The sequence below is a fragment of the Python bivittatus genome, unplaced genomic scaffold (genome assembly GCF_059951505.1).
Source record: "Python bivittatus isolate LINGU-HERP-01145 unplaced genomic scaffold, Pbiv_v1 ctg000560_np1212, whole genome shotgun sequence".
Taxonomy (NCBI): Eukaryota; Metazoa; Chordata; class Lepidosauria; order Squamata; family Pythonidae; genus Python; species Python bivittatus.
The window spans coordinates 3,308,437-3,332,210 of record NW_028277083.1 but is presented as its reverse complement, the minus strand read 5'-3'; the positions used below and the strand labels follow the sequence as shown (position 1 = coordinate 3,332,210).

General features: G+C 41.9%; 1 protein-coding gene across 3 annotated transcripts in view; it reads left to right on the top strand.

The window, feature by feature from the left end:
- TTYH3 (tweety family member 3) overlaps nt 1-23,774 on the top strand; it is a 61,035-nt gene that overhangs the window by 14,904 nt on the left and 22,357 nt on the right. For all 3 annotated transcript variants that reach the window (XM_088147978.1, XM_088147977.1, XM_088147979.1), the window contains exons 2-7: nt 13,327-13,496; nt 18,792-18,903; nt 19,658-19,878; nt 20,316-20,411; nt 22,255-22,327; nt 23,119-23,194. In XM_088147978.1, coding sequence (XP_088004104.1) covers nt 13,327-13,496; nt 18,792-18,903; nt 19,658-19,878; nt 20,316-20,411; nt 22,255-22,327; nt 23,119-23,194 — 748 coding nt within the window. The remainder of the gene's footprint in view (nt 1-13,326; nt 13,497-18,791; nt 18,904-19,657; nt 19,879-20,315; nt 20,412-22,254; nt 22,328-23,118; nt 23,195-23,774) is intronic.

The window sequence follows — 23,774 nt, the reverse complement described above, 5'->3', positions numbered from 1 at the left end:
GTTCCCATCTGTGGTGCAGATGGAGTGCAGTCAGCTGTCTTCTTGAAGGCTTCCAAGTTTATTTTTAAGCTGCCTAATCATCTGAGAAAAAAGTAAATATTGTTCAATGCCTTGAACACTGATGAATCACTTGATAATAAAGTCCTCGGCACACCGCCTGAGTGAAAAACACACTAAAAAAAGAAATAGCCAACAAGAAGGCTGCGTGAATCTTCTGCAACTCATGGAGAAGAGTTGAAGAGAAAGCTCATTCCCATGTGTGTGGGCATAAAATATTCAGGAACAACGTTTTGGCCTTCCAATATAAGTAAGGAAGAATTACTTATATATTACATGAAAACTTGACCCAAATCTTATTTTGCATTCTACCCACATCTATCCCTACTTAAAGAATGAGGCACTGAGCATGGTGCGACAGGAAGTTTGAACACACCAATCAAAATTGGGGAATTTCAAAATAATTTCTGCCTCCCTTTCGGAGATGGGTTCTCAAATGGGGACAGCTGAGTTAAAAAAAACAAAAAAGCAGAAATGCTGTAGTTCTTACAAATTTCAGAACCATCCAGAACGATGGAAACCACTTTGTGAAGTACCCTTGTGTCTTTAGCTGAGCATGCCTGATCTCCGTGGTATGTGAAGTTGTAGACGGACCAAACAGGAGCGAGGATTGGGAGCAATTGTACTGAGCGCCTGGAAGGACACCCAGTGAGTAAAAAGCTATTCACCAGATTTTGCTGTCACAGTTGAATTCATGGTGAACGGGGAAAAAAATACAAAATGTGGACTGTTTTAGTTAGCTGATTTGAAATGGAACAAGTTGCCTTTTTGAGGACTTAAGAAATGGATTTGTGTGGAATATGAAAGCAAGCATCTGAACAGTTTCCATACTCATACACAGGCTTTCCCCCCCTCTCTAATAGATTTCTGTTCTACATCATACTTGTATTTTTGTATCTGTTTTTCTTCTCCCTTCCTTCTTTTTTTTTTTTAACTGACTTCAATAATGACGCCTTACCATGATTTATTTTCTATTTAAAATGTGTAATGGTGGCTAATATTGTGGAGGAATCTTTTAAAAAGGGATGTAGGCCAGAGGTAATCATGATCCATCAGTCAAACAGTAGTTGATTTCTGGCCAAGTATCTTCTCTCTGCTAAAACTATTGCAAAGAATGTTGAACTCCTTAGACATGGACCTTGGGCTGATTCAACAAGATGTTGTTCTTCTGCAGGAATATCTGTCCAGGGTCCTTCATCATAAACTAGTGATAACTCAGCTTGCAAGAGATATGGAGTATGCAAACTTCTCTGTACTTAAGAAAACACATTGATTGGGCAGAGGAATTCTGGTATCAGAAAAATTAAACCATGACACATAGAAATCTTGCAAATTTCTTGCATCTCTTGTGGTCTCAATGTGGCTTTGCCCTCCTTGGCTCAACGTTCTTCTTCTGCCTATGGAGAAAGCAGGTTCCTTGTTATGATGGTTTTGGAGAAAGCCTGCCAGAAATTCTGCATTAGTTGCAATCTTCCATTCTGGTTTTGATGGGACAATATTTGAAAAAGCAACAGGGGGCTTTTCATCCAAACATATGTGTTATCTATGATAATATGAGATAATATGAAAACCCACAGGGGCTTTCCACCCCGTATCGGAAACACGGAGAGCATTCTTCAGAGCTTCTTAGGGGACTGTGCAATTTTTAAAAACACCGTGCACTTTTGACTTGGAGAGCAAGATCTAGATTGTGTGAGGGAAGGAGACCCAGAAGTTCCTTTAAAAAAAAAAAGTCACGTGAAAATTGCTTTTTTAAAGCCCTTTGCAAGCAAGTCAATTGTTGGATTACCTTAGCAACGGCATCTCAGAATAGGAAGCTTGAGTGGTATGGAATAGTCTCTTAGGACGCAATTTAGATTTCTGCTAACGACAGTTACAACGTGAAATGACACATCACGAGTCATCTGCCTCATTTAAAAAGTAACTAAAGTGTAATTGTGTTTGTATAAAAACTGCACAACGCTGTTTGAAGCAGGGGAAACCTCTGCTTTTGATTTTTAAGTCCTGGCAGTGAATTGCACAGGCTGTTTGTAGAAAGGAAGACTGTTTGCTACCGCAAGAATGGTTGGATCGAGATAATAACCTCTGAAATTACAGTTGCTTATGATCAGAGATAATAATATGTAATTTCAAAGTTTTTCCTTGGCATTGTTTTTCCTACATGGGCTGGTGTAGAGTAGAATTTAGGCCTGAAAAATCATTTCATCAGAAAAGCAAATGTTTAGGGAACTAGACCTGTGGTACGTTGTGCTTAGACATCAAAAACCCAGTTTTAAAGGTGTGGAATAGCAGATAGAGAATATGTCCTGCCCAGCCATGGGTGGAGAGAAATTAGAGGGCTAAATAAGTTCAATTTCTCATTTTTTACTCCAACACTTGATAGTTTGAGCAGTCTGCAAACTTTGGAAATTATTATATTATCTTCTCTCAATTTCTTGGAACGTGATAGTTGATGAGTCAGAATAAATAACATTCATTTATGGATGTTGATGGGTGTTCTAAACCTAGCCTTTTTCACCTTAATGGCAAACCTACTGCATGTCTTGAGAGTATGCAATTTGCCAAATAGGGTCAATTTTGAGCTGTCAATTACCATCAGAGTTCCCACAGTACAGTAAGTAATAATACAGTTAGTTGGTTTGTGTGCAGTATCATCAGTTATGGCTTTATCAGTAGGTTGTAGGCTAAAAAGAATTCTAGCTTAGTGTGATGTGGAAAGAAAGCCATGGGGGTAGAGCTGGAGGGCAGCAATAACTTTAACGCTCATCTAGTACACAAATCTCGCATGTATACTTGAATTGGTTGTATCATAAACTTGTCCACTCATGGTCCACTAAAGAAACAAATAGGATAGTGTTTCTCAACCTTGGCCACTTGAGGTCCACACATCTTCAGGTGGGCAAGATTGAGAGACACTGAAATAGGACCATTAAAATCAATTAAGCTCAGGTAAACACCTGGCAGGTAATCACGATTCAGACCTAGCAAATAGCACCGTCTCTGTACGGTAACTGAAATGGAACCCAAGATGGAGTTCAGCCTCGCATTTGGCTTCAGAGAGGGGACTGAAGGCACATCGTTCAAGAGACGCTGACATGCTATTAAAGGAAGAATAGCGCTCTCAGAACAGCAGACCTCTTTGCACCTGCACCAACTTGTGAATTATTCTAGGGGTGCCAATAAGAAGTATTTTGAGAAGCATGAATTATGTTTCTAAAAATACTTCCTGGAGTCAGGTACTTCTGGAGCCCGGCAAGAGAAGCTTTTTATTGACCAATTTAGGATGTATTCAGAGCCCCCTGAGAGTAGAATGTGACCACAGGAAATGTGCCCCTCTGTTTGCAATTTCTTAATAATAAAATGTGTCATAGAATTTATCTTTGGTGTCCAATTCCATAAGCTGGTTCAGCCACCCCAAAATCAATCCCGTTAATTAGTGAGTATTTTCACTCTTAATTCTCTGTCTCTTGTTTTCCTCTTACCGCGGTGTTCAGTATTCAACCGGGTCATGCTCAAGAACCATTCACGTTCCACTAGTTTCTCCTACCTCACCAGTTCCCATATACGACACAGTTCACAGCGGAGATCAAAGGGGGATAATTTTCATGTTACGCAATGAATTGTGATTTGTGTGGCCATAAGCTAAAGAGCGTGTTCAGTTCTGCTTCCTGGGCTGGGGAAGATATTGAGAATTCTCGCAAGATGGGACCTTGGCTTTTCCTAACCTATACAACTGAGTGTATGAATATTGAGGTTTCTTGCAGGAATATTGCATGATTTAAGAGTTTGTTGCAGGGAAGACGCAAGTTTCATGCCAGATTTTAGACAATAAAGTCCTTTCCAGCATATATACACAACTCAATCCTTTCTCTTTAAGATGCCATGTTGGGTCATTTCTGTAGCATTTGTTAAGTGTGTGAAGTCTTTTTTTGTCATTACTCTTGTCCATAAACATTTGACCCAACTGCTTAAACCAGGGTTTCTCAACCTCAGCAACTTTAAGCTGTATGGACTACAACTCCCAGAATTTCCCAGTGAGCCTGCTGGCTAGGGAATTCTGGGAGTTGAAGTCCACACAGTTTAAAGTTGCTGAGGTTGAAAAACCCTGGCTTAAACTGTTCCATAATCTGGGGTTAGAATCCTCTGTATCCTTACCATACAGGTTTTACATTAATTCAGTCATGTTTTAACACTGAGCACTAACCTAATTGCCTTGTTTGTCACAGGAGGTCAGCATCTATATCACTTGAGGCGTATTTATGAAACCTGTTCCCGTGCTTAACTTTCTGTTTTTATCCATTAAGTTATGGCAATGAACCCTATGGCTGTTCCTTAGAAAAGGGTTTTCTTTATTTGTAATGGGGCTACCAGATTTAAGTGGCCAAAAGGTAGTCCTTGTTTAGCGACTGCCTCATTTAGTGACCATTCAAAGTTACGATGGTGACAAAAAGTCACTTTGCGACCAGTCCTCGCATTTATGACCTTCGTTGGTCTGTAAAGCAAAGGAAAGCTGAAGTAAGATCATCAGACCATCATGGTTTCACCATGGTGTCTCCCATGGCTTGACTTGAGCCTCCTCCCCGTTTGAATCTGTGTGTCTGTGCCTTTTCGATTCTAATCCTTAGTAATGTCCCAAGTTGCAAGGAGACGCAATGCAAAATAATTGCGAGCTGAGTAAATTAAACGCCAACTGCACGTGATGCTGGATCATCTCCGTGGTGGAATTTGGACTCTTTCTGCTACTCGAGAAGTATTTATTGTCCTGGTTACATCTTAATGATTGTATATCGAAAGGAGACGTCAGACTTTTGTTCAAGAACAGTGGATTTTTCTTTAATGTTCCTTCTCTCAGGGTGAAATAAATACTCCCTTGTCCCTAATTTAGAGTCTTTCTGGAGATGTGTGACTGAACAGTCAGAACAGCTCAGTTCATCATTTCCTTGTTAAAGAACAACAGTTTTTTTTTCCTCCTCATAATAAGGACACAGCATTGTTTAAGAACTGTGTGCTGAAAGCCGTGTTGTCTTTCCTGCTAGCGCTATAATTAAACATTGTTGTCTTGGGGGAAAGTTTCTTTCTTTATTTTACAGTAGTTGTAACCAGCCCCAGTCCTAACAGACTCTGAGAAAGCCAAAGGCAAAAAATCAAGATTCAATATATAAACAATTAAAGCAATTTCACTAAAAACCATTCACAAAGATCCAGGCACCCGTACATATATATATATATATAGTTCATAGGAAGTTTATAGGAAGTTTTCAGGGATGAGGATGAGGAAAGTCGTGAGGAAATGGATCTGTGGTCCTCAAGGTGTTGTGGGACTCTCTTCACCTTGGACCACTGGCAGTGCTGGTTGGAGCTGATCAATGTCGTGGCCAGCAGAATTTAGAAGGATCCAGGTATACTTTTCCCTTTTCGGGGGCAAAAACATTTTACTTGTTGCTTGTTTCTCATTTTTGTTTTGGGGAAAAAGATATCTTAGTCAGATTAATCTCTGTCCTTCCATCTAGAAGTTACCCACTGTGGTTGCAATGCGGTCTAAATGGAGCATCCATTTGGAGACTAATCGGCCATGATGTGCAACTGTGATAGTTTACTTTGCTTTTCCGTTTGGAGCTCTGTTATGAGGTGCACTGAAAATGTATGGAAGCTGAGGGCACAAGAGCATTGCAAGGACAACATAGGATAAGCACCACTGTTGCAAGCAAGTCATTCTAGGCAAGTCTTCCAAGAATACCAAGGACTAAAGACGCTGTATGCCATGGACCTTATTTTCAGAGGACTTCCATTTTCTTCCAAAACTAGTGGGTTTTCCCCCAGTTTTCCTACTTAGAGAAGAATTAATAGAAGCAGTTATCTTGCCATTGCATCTAAAAAGATGGTTCTGCTGGCACCTCCTGTCTGCTGGGGGAAAATAAGATGCACCATGTGGTGCTGTAGACCAGTGCTTCTCAACCTTAGCAACTTTAAGATGTGTGGACTTCAGCTCCCAGAATGCTGGCTGGGGAATTCTGGGAGTTGAAGTCCACACATCTTAAAGCTGCTGAGGTTGAGAAATACTGCTGTAGACAGTGCACAGCAACCAGCGCACTGCCGTTTTTAATGTGCTGATGGTCCTTGAAGTGGAGAAGGAATGGACGCCTCAACCTTTTCTGACAGGCTCCCTCCCGCCTCATTAGGTTTTCATGTGGCTGTGCAATTGTGGAATTCATCAGCCAATCTCGTATGTGGTCATAGTGAATACATCTTAGGAGGGAAGGGAGCTCAGGGTAGAATATTCAACCTCTCCCAAATTGCTGTGGCACTCAGACATATCACTTACACCTTCACCAACCTGTGTTTTGGGATCTTAAGTCCCCCAGGAATCATTCTGACCTGTGTAGGGAAGTTGCCTAACTTATTTGGAGAACATTTCTGGGGTGGGTGACCTTTCCCATCCTGGAAGCAAAATTGTGTGTCTTGTGCACTCATGGAAAAGGAGAGATACACTGCAGCGAGATTACTGTATGCACAAAGATGGAAAGATTCTGAAATATCCACAACAGAAGGATGGTTGGTGAAGATGACAGAAATGGCAAAATTGACTTGTCTGACTAGGGTGAAGACATCAAGTACATTTATTAGTGACTGGAAACCCTTTATTGGGCTTTTTGCTGAAAACGGGAAAAAATGAACTGGTGATTTATGGATTTGATGATTCGAAAGGGAAAATATGGGAAGAAAGGAATTATGAGGTAACCTTAAAGAGGCTGGATAGATGATAAATTTATTTGTACCTGCTGTAAAGAAGGTCAGAAGCTGATCCTTTATATATTTTATTTTTTTCCTTTCTTTTCTTTCCTCTGATTTATATTGTATGTTTGCTTTTACTACTGTATAAAGTCTCTTAATGAGAATTATATAAACAAGAAAAAAGTCATAAGCGTTTGAGACGTCTGCTTACATCCTGCATAAATTTTGTGTGTGTGTGTGTGTGTGTGTGTATATATATATATATATATATATACACATACATACACATGCGCGTGAACACACAAATATTAATCTTTTGTGGGAATCAGGCTGTTGTTATCTCCCCATTATTTCGGTGTTTCATCTAAATCAGCGTTTTTCAAACTTGGCAACTTTAAGATTTGTGGACTTCTGGCAGGGGAATTCTGTGAGTGGATCTTAAAGTTGCCAAGTTTGAGAAACACTGATCTAAATGAATAAAACACAGGGACCACACACCTAGTAAGCTTCCACAACAAAGTGGGAATCCATGTCTCTCCAGTTCACAGTGGTGTGAAAAATGGTAGTGTCTGTTGCAGGCCAAGAAGGGTTGGGTAGATCTGGTATGCACAAAGGAGAATGGTGTCCACAGACTTTTTTTGTACATTACTGTGACAAGATAATTAGGGTCTATAGCATTTTCCCATGATAAATAAAAGTACCCTTTCTTATTCAAGTCAGGAGTTGGTTGCTCTCTGAAACAAGAGGAAGTGACTTGATCGTCCACAAATTGAATACAAAAACCACATTTCCTTTTCAACTTTAGGTTATTATTAGCAGCATCTTTACTAGCATTTTATTAAGAGCTTCGGCATTAATTCACTCATTGAGGGCATCCTAGTTTAGTGTGGTTGGATGGAAAGGAATTTAAAAAATAGGGAGGGCTGTGCAAAAATTAATTTAGAATTATTTAGCAGGTACTCACCCTTCCAAAACGTGTTCAGCCGTCTATCACGCACTTTGTACGGCAGCTGTCCCTTTTAAGAGAGAGGAATGTTTTCAGGGGCATCTGTAAAGGGGGTGGATGGTAAAAATCTGCCGGAGATGGGTGGCATATAAATTTAATAAAGAAATAAATTTCGTGCAGTTCTTGAGCGTGAAAGAAGTCATAATCCATCAAGTTTGGATTCTGTAAACTGGGTCGGGTGGAAATACGACTAATTGGTTGCAATCCTGCAGCGTCTCTTTTCCACGTCACCAAGGCCATGCCATCATCCATACAACCCTGAATTCTCTTGGCAGCCTCCAAGAAAGGGCACCCCCAGCTCACCTGGATCCGGAGCCAAGCTCAGGGAGGGAGCTGGGCCTAAGAAGAAAAAAATGTTGTAAGTTAGGTGTTAAGGATGTCAAAATTTCCAGTTATTGTTTGGAGCATCTCTCTTAAGTTGGTTTTGGCTGCCTCTCTCTTCTTTTTCAATTCTTCGCGGTGCTTTAAGTTGAAAACACTCAAACCGCTTCTTTCAGTTGCCTTTGGTTGAATTCCAGTAGATTAGCTCACCTCTCTGTGTTTATAAAATACCTTCAAGTCTTGAGGAGACAGGATCTCCTGCTGTGAAAACCATTGGAGTCCATTTGTTCGGTATGGAGCTTAGAGCCAGAAAACCTGTTCGTTAGGTGGGCTCCATATGGATCTCATAAAGAGCTTCTCCCCTTCACTGTTCAGCCATAGATGCTGTTAAGAGAGATGGTAGCCTGGCTGTTAACCATAGTTAAAGCGAACTCATTTACCTCCTTAATCGGTGCTTGAAACTGGATAGAGCTGGGTTTGTGCCTAATGCTCGGCAAAGGTTTCCCTGTGGTTTATTGAAGTAAGTGCCATAACACAAAATGCTGTATCATTAATAGTGATTTTCAAGCTACAGTTGATGGGTTTAAACATCGCTCTTCTGGCTACGAAGGAACGTTTCGAACTGGCATCCAATCCTAAATTAAACCCCCTAAAACAGTGTTTCTCAACCTTGGCCACTGTAAGCTGTACGGACTTCAATTCCCAGAATTCCCCAGCCAGCATGCTGGGGAATTCTGGGAATTGAAGTCCGTACAGCTGAAAGTGGCCAAGGTTGAGAAACACTGCCCTAAAATATTTGCAGAGCAGCATGGAAAGTTAGATGTCAAAAGACCCAGCTTAGTGCTTCTGAAATGCTGCAGTAAATACTTTGGTGTGACAGCAGTTTCCCATGAATAAAATTGTGGAGTCCTTGGGGTTCTCTGAGCTTGGTTGTTTTCTTGCAAAAGTTTCGTTACCCGACTAGGGAACATCTTCAGTGCTATCAGCTGACCGCTATCCACTGCAGAACACAGCATCCTCCAGAAAGACCTCGACTATAACATAATCAGCTAGAATTCTGCGCAGCCTTAGAAGCAGCATTCAAAACCACAGGACTTAACACAGAGACCCAAGAAAACATAAGGCAGACATTCATACCACAGATCAGAAGAGCACGGAATCAGCACCAACTCAAAGCAGAGGACAGAGCAGCCCTCAAAAACCTAAAGAAGGACCAAACCATCCTCCTCCTCCCAGGGAGCACTGAAGATGTCACCTAGGTGGGTAACGAAACGTCTGCAAGCAAACAGCCAAGCTCAGAGAACCCCAAAGACTCCACCGTTCAACCCTGAGCTAGACATGTTCGCTTCTATGGATAAAACTCATGATTGTATTGATGCCAGGGTTAGGCAAGAAGGAAATATCCCATTTCCTTTTAATAACCCAATTTTAATCTATGCCTCACAAGCATTCTTAGTATGGCAAGCCTCGTTGAGAGCAAGCAAAATAAGGAACAGAGACCGGCAGGAGTTTTGATAGTCCTCCCACTTTGCTTACACAAACCTAATCAGATTTTTTTTAAAAAAAGTTGACTAAGTTGTTCATGATCCCTGAGGGTCCCCAACCCGTGGTTTGAAAACTTTTGGTCTAGTTTAATTATCATAAAACAGTGGAGGGATGAATTTAGTGAAGGAGCATTTGTTCTCCATGGTGAAGATCTGTTCCTCTCTCCCATCTTTTGTGAGGGACTGCAGTTGCTGTATAGTTACAACCCATGATTCCTTTCATGATTTCCCCAGTTGTCTGACTTGGATAGGTCCTGGAGAAAGTTCCTAGTTCAATTTTAGAGTCACTGACTCTTGGTACTGAGGAATGGAGGGTCCCCTGCAGAGTGTAAGCAAGGGAATATATATATAAAAGTCTAGAGGTAAGACCATTAATGCTCTCCTTCCAAACTGTTAAGGTTCAGGATCTGCAGTTAACCAAGATACTGCTGAATCCCAGTTGCTTTTGACTCCATAGGGTGCAAGCTTCATCAAGAGACAAAAATTGATGACGGACTATTTTCCATAAACCCAAACTCTTCTTATGTTATGGAAAGAATGCAGCTGAGTTATATGGAGTATCTCTTAAAACTATAACTCGGTTTGCATTACTGGCTCTAAGGTAGCTTGTAGAACAGGAAATGCAAAAGAACCCAAAGAAGCATTTTGTTAGTCTTGCAAGAAAACCCATCTTTTCAGCAAGTGTGTTAACTTGACAACCTGCCAGATTGGAGCTAAGCTTCATTTAATCATGGTTTCGTCTTTGGGGATATGTCAGTACAAATGTCATTCAGAGTGTGGCAGATATTTTTCTAAATCATTGTTCTGTGGAGGGCCTATCAGCCTGTGGCAAAGGTAATAGAAAAGAGGATCATTCCTGCAGAAACATATGACAATGGTTTGAGAGGGTTCTTGCTCGAAAAGGTGCTTCTCTATTTATTTGCTTACTTATTTACAGGATTTGTATGACACCCCAGTTATGGATTCCAGGTGGCTCACAGTAAAATAGCAACAGCAGCAACAGATCCTTGGGAAGGACTCAACAGCTGGATAAAAATGCCAAATGCAATCTAAACATCTGGTTGACTGTGCAACCAACCATAATAATGTGACTTCTTCTTCAGGAAATGCAGTCAAAGTAGCAAGAGGAGATGATGTCATAGACAGAGAAAAATGCTAATTAATGTACTTCCTCTTCAACATTGTAATATTTCAGTTGCTTGCTGGAACAACTGAAAAAAGAAGAAAAGTTGGCCATCACTTGCTGTGAGCTGTGCTTCTCAGAGCTTCAGATGGTTATTAAAAGCCAGTTCATTGACTGGGGAGTTATTTTTGTCTGGAATGCAAGAGAAGAACACAAAAGAAGTTGTCATTGTACAAAAACAACATTGCTGCTATTGTGTATTTCTGGAAAAGATTTGAACGGGGGCTGAAGGATACTGTTTTCCCACATTCGCACCCAACTATACACAATCACATCAGCTGCATTCCAGAGGTTTAAGCAGGGTTGAAGTTTGGAGGTGTCCTTTATAAAGGACAGGCTTCAACATTGTACCCCCAAAACAATGGGTCCTGTTCCCATCTCCCTTCTTCCCTGGGATCTGAGGTGGAGATCATGGATTGGGTTGGATGGAATGATAAGACGGGTCTTTGTTCCTCCCAAAGGATAATGTAGCTGTAATGCCAGACCATAAAGTCCCAGACTCAGGAATTTCTCTCTTTGCTTACACAATAACGTGCCATTCTGTCCCAGTTGAAAGTGAATTGTACTTGGCTCAACCGGGTTGTGATTTCCTTTCAAGCCAACATTTAAAGCAAAACGGGGGGGTGGAGTATGCGTGAGCTGAGTTCTGTTGTGTTCTGCTTCCTCTAGATGTTTTCTCCTTTCAGCTGCGTACTTGTAACTGGCTTCCAAGTAAAGTAAGAACGCAACATTTCTCTTGAATCAAGCTTGATTCCTGGAGACTTTGTGGATGCACCCCTGTAATTTTCTTGGCAACCATATGGAAGCGGGTTGCATTTGCCTTTTTCCAGGGTGCTTTTCCAATTTCCCTGTCTAGTTTGGGGCTTTGTGGTGGTTTCCCATCCAACTGCTAACTAGGCCTGAACCTGCTTAGCTTTTCTGAGATCAGATGGGTGATCTGAAAGTGTCTGGATGTTCGGAAGACACGGTCTTCACTCATATTTGGCTCTGTTTGGTTCTTAGAGCTGTTAGATTGTGAAGTCACAGAAGGAACTGGGATCAGATGGGTGCAGGAGTGAGAATGGCTTCCTTGAGATAGTTTAAAAGGTTGTGATGTACTGTAAGGGTCCTTTGACCCAGAGGTTTTTCATCCAGTCTCTAAAATTGTCCTTATCCTCTAAACTAACTAAATTCCTCTTATCCATCTAGAAAGAAAAATAGCACCCACTTCCCCCATCGCCTTTTGCCTTAGATTAAGTGTCTTACCATCATCACAGAGAATTCTTTGCCTTCCAACTTCAGTCTAACATTCCATGCAAACACCACCTTGGTTTCTATTCCTCCTAGGCAGGAGACCCTTGGAGCCCTCCGCTCAAATGTGGGAGCCTGTATCGCTGGACTTTAGCTCTCTGTAATAATGATTAACAAGAGGCTCTATCAGAAAGTAGTGATTGAATGGTGCGGCTGTAAGCCATCTCGATTGCTTTCACAAGCAGAAAGGAGGGGTACGAATTCAATAATAAATTTAAAACATGAGGATATTTAGCAGGACGCAAAAGTATCCTGTGTATGAAAATGAATGAACTTGGGGGGACTTTTCTTACTTGCTTAGAACCTGCAGGTCAGGCTCATGTTTCTACTGACATCTTGTACTGGCATTTATCATGGGCCCAGTCCTCTGGGACGGAAGCTAGAGATGTTCATTGGAAGGAGAGACCCTCAAGGGTCCTACCCAGTTGATGGTGTAAATTCGTAGAGCACCTCTTCTGCATTGCAAAAGAAGAGGTTGCCTATGTGTTGGTCTCTCTATTTCTAGTTTTCACGAGGGATCATTATTTGCATGAAAAAGAATCCGGATTCTCTCCTTCTCTCTTTTTCTCTGTGTAGAACAACAGTCATCCAATGATAACCCAGCCTAAACATTTTATAGATTAAAAAAAGATATATTCCTGCCCTCAGGCTAACCATTTTCGAAGATGTATCGTCCTTGTCAGAGGGTTAGAACTGAGGAGTTTATATTTGAATTTTGCTGTCAGGTTTGATTCTGTTGCTTGCCTTGTGGGTCTACAAAATACATACCCACCTGCTGTCTTAAGGAATATAAGTAGGGACAGGAGCATCTGTGGGAAAGGGGGGATCAAAAAAGTCAAGATGGTAGCCACAAGTGTGCAGTAGAGACAGTGCCTCTTTTTTGCCGGTGGTGTGCGCGTGATGCCATAACAAAGAGAAAGGCTTTGATTTCACGGTTGTGGCCCTCTTGATTTTTTTGACCCCCTTCCCATGGGCGCCCTTGAATAGGAACCCACATGTTGCCCAAAGTAACCTGTCTGAGCACTAAGGAGCATTGTTGGCTGTTCTAGTGAGATCTTACGTAGTCACAGATTTCCTACATGAACAACGGCCCCTTCCCTAGTTGTTCATTGTTCAGAATTGCTGTCGATTATTATCCAGATTGTATTGTGTAAACTCCTGTTGCTTAACCCGATTTGTTGTGACCACTTTAGGCCCTGTTGCTGTTGGGAGCGGTCTCTTTGATGTGCCTCGCCCTGGATCTCCTGTTCCTCCTTCTCTACTCCTTCTGGTTGTGTTGTCACCATCGGAAGAGTGAAGAACAACTGAACGCAGATTGTTGCTGTACGGCATGGTGCGTCATAATTGCAACTCTAGTGTGCAGGTGAGTCTTACCCCTCTGAAGAAGGATTGGCTTTAGCCTTAACTAGGATGAAGTTCTGTTTCCTACAGTTGCTCACGTGACCCATCCATTTGCCAGTTCTGACTTTCCAAATACCAGCTTGTCTGAGTTGACTCGCTTTAACAAGTGTAAATAAATGCCTGGTTTCTTTCAGACTCTGATTTAACGTAGGCCTTTGATGAATGTTGAGGCAGATGATATTCTCTTCTATTGGATTATTTTCCTGTCCATTCTTTTTTGTATAAATAGTAAATATGCTCATTGTTATCCCTTAATTGCAAAGGTGGGATTTTAGCAGCCTTTGTAATTGGCTTGTAAATGTTATTTAATATGAGATGGAGTCACATAGCCCATTTACAGAAACCACTTTCATTTTATCATTGTGTTTGTCCAGATAGTGTTGATATCCAAAGCAACGACTTCAACAGATACTTCCATTTCATTTCATCTTTTGCTATGTGCTCCAGCTGGGAGCAAGATCTTCTTGTAGTCCATCTTTCCATCTTATAGGCAGTCATCCAAGTGTGTGTGTGTGCTGTAATTGTAGGAGCTAGCTTCAAAGTTGTCATAAAAATAGCATTTCAACAGAAATGTAATTGGGCTGGACACATCATATGTTTACTTGCCAATAGATGGACATAAACAATTTACAGAAATCCAGATGAGAAAAGGAAAAAAAAAAAAAGAGAAAATACAGTATTGTTGATTTAAAATATACGACATAGACTTACAAGGTTACACAAGGGTGTATTGGTCATCCTGAAATGCAACAATTTCCCACCAGTGTCATCTTCATGGTGTCAGCAAATCAATATTGTAAGTTTAGCAGAACGAGGGGTTCTCAGAGTATGACAATGAGTTTTCAAAGGTTGCTCAGCATCTCATGACTTTGGTTGTATTTATGTTTTAAGAATCATTTAAAGCTACTTTCACAATCTTACTAATATCCTTTTTTAGAATCTTTTTAGAAGATTGCCTTCTCCAGCTTCTGTCCTTATGTTCATGCCTGTTTCTCCCAGTAGTTAAGTTATATATATTCGTTGTATCATACCAACAAATCCTTTTTCCTGCTAAGCAGACACTCTTGCTATTGTGCAAAAAGGTGTTTCCTAGATAGACAGCGTGTCCTTGAGGGACCAAAGCGTCATCTTTGGAGGGATATCTTGGACTTTGAACTTCACCCTGATCTGGGAAAAGTCCACACCTTCATCCCACTTGATTAAGTTCTGCAGAATTGGAAGACAGCGAAATTACCCAGAACATCTTGGGAACCGTAGTCCACTTTTGAGAATATGAAAACTGCCAGTGGGGAAAGTGCTTCAGAGATATGGGATCAATTCTTCCATCTGCATGGAGATGTGCTAAGCAACGTTAATGCGAACTTTGCTCTTGCTTTCTTGAGGATGCCTTCTAGAAGTGCTAGATATTTTGATTTCTCCAGCAAACAAATCTTGTTCTTCTCAGAGCAGGAAAAAAAAATCTTCCCTCTGAGATTGAAACTGCCAGTTTACCATTTGCTTCCTGCACCTGCCACCCCTTATCCTGGGTTCCCCAACTGGAGTTGTCAATTTGGCTCCCCCCCCCATCCTGGACTGATATAGCTATTCTTATTACAATGTACAGCCCCTCCCCCCATTTTGCATTGGACCTTAGGAATTCCAGAGGGGGAACTTGTTCCATTCATGAAATGGACTCTAGGATTTCTTAAATTCTGCCTTTGGATATTGGGGGCTCAGCCAAGGAAGTCTTAATTATCTCCACTGGTTATCACTGGATAGATTTATACTAGAGTTGCGCAACGCTTCAAATTTATTTCCGAAAGTGGTCTTCAAGGTGTGCAGGAGCATGAATGGAACAGCTTCCCGCAGTTCTTTAAAGCAGCTGCGTCTTTTCCCAACTTCACAAGGCTTCCCTCTACATTTGAATCCCAAGCATCATACAACCCTACTCGGTGCTGTGTTGGTCCTTGCAAATGCCAAACATGTCCTGTGGGCTTTGTTACAGCCATGTTCAGTTTGAATTTGTTGGGCTAATCAGGAGAGAAGGAAACATTTGTCAGTTGTAATGTGTCAGCATGCTCTTCATAGATTTTGAAATATGCACTCTTTTTCAGCTCTCAGGAAATAGCAGGAGACAGCAGAATTTAAGAACAGAGGAACGAGAGGACAGGAACTAGGCACCACGAGACTGGGACGTGATGCCAGTTCGAGCTGTACACTTGTGTCCACATCTCTGATGCGCTAGCAAAGTCACTCCACCAATGGACGTTGAAGGATAGGTTTTACATCTCTCCCAAAATAGCATTTTCTCCTGGTGCTGAAGAATAAGGTGGTAATTAAATGGGAAAATTAACTCATTCCCCAAGAGTAACTTTAAGGGGTAGGCCTGTGTTTAAGGGGCTCAGCTTGTGAAACTCTCTTAATTAAAGACGTCTTCTTGGTGGAACATTATTTGGTAAGGAAGGGGCTTCCCTCATCCTCAACTCCCTGCCCCGCCATTCCTGTTTCCCCCCCCCCTTTGGTACCCATCCACCCACCCACCCCCTTTGCTAGTTGGAGACTTAATATAGCCTAGAATGTCTCTTTGGCTGATATTTATAGCTTGAGGGTATAAAGGGAATTAGTCATCAGAACCATATTCTTGTCACAGCCCTTTCAGTATGATAGCAAGAACAGAAGGAGCAGAAGCATTGATCTCTTCCAGGAGTGGGGTAGGCTGAGAAGAGTATATTTAAGGCTCTGTTGCCAGGAATTTTCTTTTTTCTTCTTTGGTAGTGTATCAAGGATGGGTGGTCATGCCTGTGGATCAGAGTCCCATTAGCTGAAAGGATCAGTAACATTATTTGGGAGAAGGCTTGGATGTTCTCCTGCCCATCAAGGACTGGGGATGTCCTTCCTCCCTAGGAGGGCATTTTGAGAGGGGTAGAAGTATGGTGAATAGGGTGAAAATATCACATTGCCCAACAGCTGTGTGCCCATTGACTCTCATACATAGGGCATCATGCTGAAAAACAGCCACCATCTGCTAGCACGTTCTCATTCAAATGCATAAAACATCTGCAGTTGAGTCCCTCCTGGGCCTTGTCTTTTCCTAAGATTTCATGGCCCAGAAGCACCTACAGCTCTACAAATAGATTTTCCTCCATCAAATGAGTCCGAACATCTCTCTAGAGAAGGGAGATGGCTAAAAGTTCTTCATGCTTGGGATGGAGACTTGCTGCTCTATCTTGGCTTCATCTGCAGAGGCCAACCTTTTAAAAAGATCTAAATGCATTCGTTGCACAGCTATCTTCCAGCTGCGCTCCTGTTTTCCTGATGGTGGGCCTCGTACTTTGACGATCTGCTTCTCTCGGTTTTAATATTTGCTTGGAGCACGTATAGAAATATAGCTTTTGTTCTCGAAGGTATCTTGCTGAGCTTGCAAAGTTTGTGGTGTCTTCAGGAGTTCCATGCTACATGGGTATGAATGTATTGAAGCAACAGGTTTTTCCCATCTGTAATTAGTGGCTGAATTCACATTCATCCTACTCAGCCCTAATGAGGTTTCTTTGATTTTGGCTTAGCATGGTGTCCGTTGAGGATCATGAACTGTGGGTGATGGTTTAGCATGTATATGAACCAGGACCTTATGGCTTGTCTAACAAATCATGGGGAAAGCAAACTTTGGTGGTTCCAGAATTTCCTACTGAATGCTCTCATCTTGTAAAAAGAAAGATATCATTACCAAATATGCCTGTTGCTTCTTTGCAAAGCTGCTAAGAAGTTAGAAAGCATCTAGTCTTTCTGAGAAGATTTTTTTTTGCCGAGAGCACTTCTGGACAACATCCAGATAATTTCTTGGAGCCACCAGACCTGGGAAAAGTTTTGGATTGAAAAGTTCTGTGAACTATTCTGCAGGATACAAGTAATTTCTGCTTCTGGAGTTTGTTTGGGGTGGCAGATTTAAGTGCCGATGCTGCCAAAGGTACTTTCTGGTTCGTATGAAGTAATACAACTTTCCATTCCAACGTTACATCACGTTCTGCAGGATTTGTAGACCAAGTAAATGGACCAGGCAACAACTGAACCTTGACAGAAATCTAATATTCATTTGTAAAACCCGTGTCCCTCAATCATTCCCATATTAAGGGGAACATTGGAGAATAACACATCCGCTCTTTTAAAGAATTTTAAAGAATGGATTTATGAAGATACCTTCCCGGGCTATGGGTCCTTCAGAACTACACCTGGAGAGTTAATGGGCTGGCTGTACCGCTGCTGGTTTCCTTTTCGAGTGATGGTTACTTGTCTTTTTTAAACATGCAGGGTTGTTGCATTTTTTAAATGTCCTGTGGGGAGGGTTATTTGTCTGCCAGGGTTAGATGGAGTATAGCATTCACTAGATATTTATGATGGAAAACTAGACATTTTATTTTGGAATGAGGAGGTCTGCAGAGAAGAATTTCCTCTATCATAAGAATCAGTTGCCACAATATCTGTACTCCAGTGACTTATTGGGAGTTTGTCAGTGAAATTATAGCAACTGCTCGCCCTACCTTGTTTATGTGGTTGCTTGGAATAGGTTCTCCTGTTCCATCAGAGATCTTTCTGTCTTCATCATTACAAGCCTTCCAATGGATCCTACAGATACCCCATGTCTATTATTATATCAAGTTTCTACTTAGGACCCCGTGTAAGCATTGTCTGGTTAGAAGGATAAATCTAGTGTTCCTATTCTAACATGTTTGTTTTAACCACGTGTCCCAGAATCCTGTACCATGTGTTGGGATCCTTCAGCAGCAGATGGGATTGTCCGCTCTTCGGGGAAAAACAGCTTCAAAGCGCCATTTTGCATTAATTCTCATGTGGTTGGCCACGAACTTCACATATTAGTAGTATCAGCTACACAGGTCGTATAGCAATTGAAGCTCAAGAAAGCTGCAGAAAAGCAGTATTTGTGACTCTTCCTCCTCAAAATCAAGTCACGTTTTTTGCACCAGGGATGATTATAAGGATTCATTGACAGCAGTGTTGTTCAAACTTGGCAACTTTAAGATGTGTGGAGTTGAACTCCCAGAATTGCCCAGCCAGCTGGCTGGGGAATTCTGGGAGTTGAAGTCCACACATCTTAAAGTTGCCAAGTTTGAAGAACACTGATCTGCAGTCTTGGTTGCAGCCCAGAGCATATTGTTGGGCTCCTATGGAGAACTTCACCCGAGAAGAAAGGACTCATTTTTCAAGGCAGCAGCTATCGGTATAGATGGAGATCAGCTACCTGTTGCCTTTTGTCTCTCTCCAGTGCTGGCATAGCTGTGGGCTTCTATGGAAATGGGGAGACCAGTGATGGCATTCATCGGTTAACATACTCCCTACGACATGCCAATCGCACAGTGGCTGGTGTCCAAGACCGGGTGAGTGGCTGTCCCCGAGGATGAGGGATAGGCCCAGAAGTGATAAACTGCTGTCCTCAAGGTCTCATTCACTAATGTTTCTGCCTTTCTGTTGTGTTCTTGTCCTTCAACTAATTCTCAATGGCTGTTAACAGGGGAGATGCAAGGGAATGGAATGGAGCTCCCTTGGCTGTTGAGCAACCCAGTTGTCCTCACCATAAGAAAGAGAGTCTGAAACTAGGCATGCTGGTTGAGTAGGTTCTGCTGCCAACAGCAGACAGTAGCAACCATTAGGCTGGTAGATAATATCCTAGGATAGAAAGCAGTGCTCTCATTCTGCCATCAGAAGTGAAGACACATAAAAATATGTGTGTGTGTTTGTGATTGCAGAGCCAAGTACATCCAAAAGAAGGGCCAGATTCTCACATTCCTTCAAGCCATCATGTATTTGGCTCAGCATGAGGAGCAAACCAGCTGTTGTTGCATTTGAACAGTGCATGATGGTGTGGGATGTTGGGTGTACCTTCGCTGGTTGAGATGTATTCGGTTCATTAAGCTAATGAAGTCAACCATATATAACCATAACTGTGGCTTAGCCCTCTATATGAACTTAGGCAGACAAGTCAACACTATTGAAACAAGCTCCTTGCTGAGTAAAAATATTGAATGTTGCTGCCTTGGAATTATCCCCTCTTGAAGCCAATCTTCAACTTGCTTGTTGTCTTTGCGCCCTTCGAAGAGTGCTAACTGAACATAGATGTATCTGTACCTCCAGGTTTATGACACTGCCATTGCTCTAAACAAAACTGCAGAGCCCAATTTAGGGGACCTCGAGGTAATATTCAGCAAGAAGACAGATTATCTGCATGTGGTTCAAAAGCTCCAGGGACTCTTGGATGACCTGGTAAGACAAACTACAGAGATTCCTTTCTGGAAGAACCACCAGGTTTCATTAGAAGAGTTGGCCATTCGTATTGATCTGTACGACTGGTACAGGTGAGCAGAATGTGCCCTGGGCACGATTTTATTTGATCTTAATCTGTGGGATGGGGGACAAATGATGTCGCTGCACTCATGGAGTCACTTTAGTCTAACTGCGGTTTGCTGAGGATGCCCCTGAATGTGGGACCTATGGATTGAAGTGTGGCTTCTTATGTAGCCTACTGGCCAAACTTAAGGTGCTTTAGTTTCTTTTCTCTTTGGATGGAAATGCTTGGGAACATTGGTCAGGAATAATAATTTAGATTTGAATTGCCTTAAAAATGATGCAAAGCACGTAGCTCGGAAGCAATCAGGTCTTTGAAACGGTGTAATGCCATTTACTTCTCAAAACCCAACATTGGCTAACTGACTCCTGGAATCAATGGTCCTATGACTTCTCCAAGCCTACAGTTTTATGTCTTAACCATCTATACATGTTGGTTTCATCATAGGTGGTTGGGGTATTTGGGCCTGCTCATGTTCCATGTCCTGATATGTCTTCTGGTGCTATTTGGACTCATTAGAAACTCAAAGGCCATCCTTATTGGGTAAGTTGATGCTAATAAAAACAGCTTGAAGACCATTAAAATCAACTATTCTCCTGTGATACTGGGCAGACTATATTTGTGAAGTTAATTGAGAAGTTAATTGAGAAGAAATGCAAGTAGATCATTTGATGCTTCCCTGGCAAGAATATGATTCTCTCCAGGATGTATGTGTGGAATCAGAACTCAGGATACAACTGCAAAATAATCAAGGGTTCACTGCAGTGTTTATTAGATAGTACGTACTGGAGGGGAACCCCACCAAGGGTTAGTGGGAGACACTCCCCTGTAGGCAAAACGGATGCCCTGATATTTATACAGTTCTACAAGAAGGGGAAGGGAAAAAGAACACATAAGCATACATATTCATATGATGATGCGGGCATACCTAAATAAGCCATACTTCTCAAATTACTTTCTGCCCCTCTGTTATCTGCTATCTGCAAGGACAACTGGTATCTACGGGGAAGAAGAAAAGAAGAAACAAATTAGTTCAAGGTGCCAAATGCCAGGAAGAAAACATCCTCCCTTAAGTTGCTATGGGGATGTTTGTGATCAGGAGTTTACAATCAGCTTAGTTCACACCAGTTTCAAGGGTGCTGCACATTCCTATGTGTTTTGGTTTTATTAAGGCGATCCCATTCGTCTGAGGCCCCTAAAAACTTGCTTCTTTCACCCAAAGGTATATTTTCCTCACACAGGGAGAGATTTAAATGATGTAATGGTTGCAAAGTTCCTGCTGTTGTTTTGATGGATGGGCTGTAGGCGAAGATAATAGACTTGTTTAATATGGCCAAGATTGTAATCTTAATGTCATAACTCACTGGATATCGGTTATTTGAAGAAAACATAGGTGTTTCCCAAGACCATCCAAGTTGTGTCAGTTTCTGGCTTTATAAGTCTCGGAAGCAGGAGTTGAACTTTGGGCTCTGATTTAGAAATGAGCTTTTAATGATTGCAAGGGTATAAATCGGGCATTTCTGGGTGTAAAGTATTTACCATAAAGAATTACATTCCATGGCACCCAATGGTGAAATTGCTAAATGAATTTAGGCAGCAGAAGAGTAGACCTGCTAAACAGAAGACAGTAGTTGCTTTGACATGTTTAGATAAAGTGTAGTCCCCTTGGTGTTGCCCTCCCCACTCCCCCCCCCCCCAAAAAATCAGCAGAAATTCTCAGCTCCACACGTTTGATCACTAATATTCAGGAAAAAAATGTGTACGAGGTTTTCTTAATGTGGCAAGCAATGCAAATTGTCATCTTAATTAAAAGGCTTTGTTTTGACAAGCGGGAATCTTCTGTGCACTTGCCTCTGTTGGCTTTTCCTATGCCTTGAGAGACCGCAAAATGTGGCCTCACGTTTGAGGATTTGCAAAGCTCTTTCACCCAGTGGGCAGTTCAGCGGTCCTGCAGAATTCAGCTGACGTTTGGTTTAAAGTTGCTGATGCTGATTCCGTCCTCAGATCTTTGGCCAAGGCTGCGGACATTGGATGTCACAGCTTCTGGCCATCCAAAGCGAGCTTCACGGATTCAGCATGTATGAAATCTGAAGGCAAGGAAGTACATTCCTTGGGTGGAAACAACTTGGCTTCAGCTTCCTTGCAAAGAATTATTTATGTGGTGCTGATAGGAGTGTGGTCTTAAGAATGCCGGGAGTTGCTTCCAGCGGCCACATCTTTAAACTGCCAGATAACTGTTGCCATAAATTGATCGGTCACTTTCTCTCTTCCTCGTTGCTTTGAACTCTGAATTACAATCTTCAGGGCAGATTAAGGCATCAGATTAAGGCATCAGAACTGGAGCCAACGTGTCTGCGTATTGAATCTGCTTCTTTTCCTCCTGCAGAGTGTGTCTTCTCGGGGTGCTCGCCCTTACTGTGAGCTGGGGGTCCCTGGGGCTTGAGTTGGCGGTGGCCGTGGTAAGTATTTGCCCTGAATTTCACTAGGCAGGAGAACATCCTGTGCCATTGGTAGATGCTGAGCCCAAGAATTATCTCATGGGCGTGCACCAGCAGTGTCTGTGTGCAAAAGATTCTCATAGAGCCTGACAGTTGTAGTTTTCTCCATGTAACTGTATGAAAGAGACATTGATCTCGTTTGCTAACCGCTCCAAGTCGCGATCTGTTTGGGGCTTAGGATGTTGGGTAAAGCCAGCCAATGGTGTTTTCCTTATTAAAGTCTCATTAAGCCAACAATGGCCTAGCCCAGTGATTGCCTGCATGCACGTTGGCAAGTATTTTTGTAGGACATAGCCTGGTATTTATTTTCCTGTAGTTCAAGGAGACGATGAGTTTTAACATTAGCTATCAAATAAGTTGATAAAAGGATTCATCCTCGCTCCAAACATTTGGAGATTTGGGGAAAACAGAACTAAAAAAGAACATTCTAGCCATTGTCCTAGAAATATGCTTATAGAAACTAGCCACATTCTGTCACACAGACTGCTTTTCTATATGCAGGGCAGATTTTGGATTTGACGATTCGGAGATGGAGGTGGGCTATAGATTTTCCACCACGTCCAAAAGACTGCATATGATCTTGCAGCTTGTGTTATTCTTCAGGGCTCCCCAGACTCACCAGCATGTTTTGATTCCTTCTTTCCAAAATGTGTTTGCTGTTCCCCATGTTGATCTCCAGACGGGTCACCTGTTTTGCAGCGTGCATGGCTGTTTCTTCCATGAATTACCTCTGGTTTTCTTTGCTGTTCTAGGGTTCCAGTGACTTTTGCATTAACCCTGATGCCTATGTCTCCAGAACAGTAGAGGCCTACACAGTGCTGACTGCGGGTAAGGGTTGTCCTAAGCCCTAAGAAATGGATAGTTTTTTGATTTTAAGAGATTCTGGGAGAAGTTGTTTCTTTGTACAAAGGCAAGAAATGGAGGATTGGTGAAGGAGAAAAGCAATACTAGGTCAAAAAGAAAGTTTCTCAAAAGACCAAGGATTGCAGTGAGTATGGATGGATCTGTACCCTTCTTGTATTTTCATTTATTTTCTGCACTCCACATCACTGAAACGGTAGGAAATAGAAGGTTGGGAAAAGAAATTATCCAGAAATATCTAACTACTATCAAACATCCAAACCACCAAATCAAACTGAGTCTTTTGCACGAAAACGAAACGTATTTGTAAATTCTGTGCAAACATATGCACTATACAATTCTACTTCTTGTTTGTCACATTCTGAGTTTTAGAGTTTGGGAAGGAAGAACTAAAATAGTTCTTTCAGTTCCTCTAGCAGAACTGGAGGAAAAGCTGCTAAAAGAGGAGCAGGAGGTATCTCAGGGGGGTTTTGAGCTTCAGCCAACTTGGGCTGCATATTTCCAGGGCATTTTCAGGAGTCACACGAATGAGGGACTTTTAAAAACC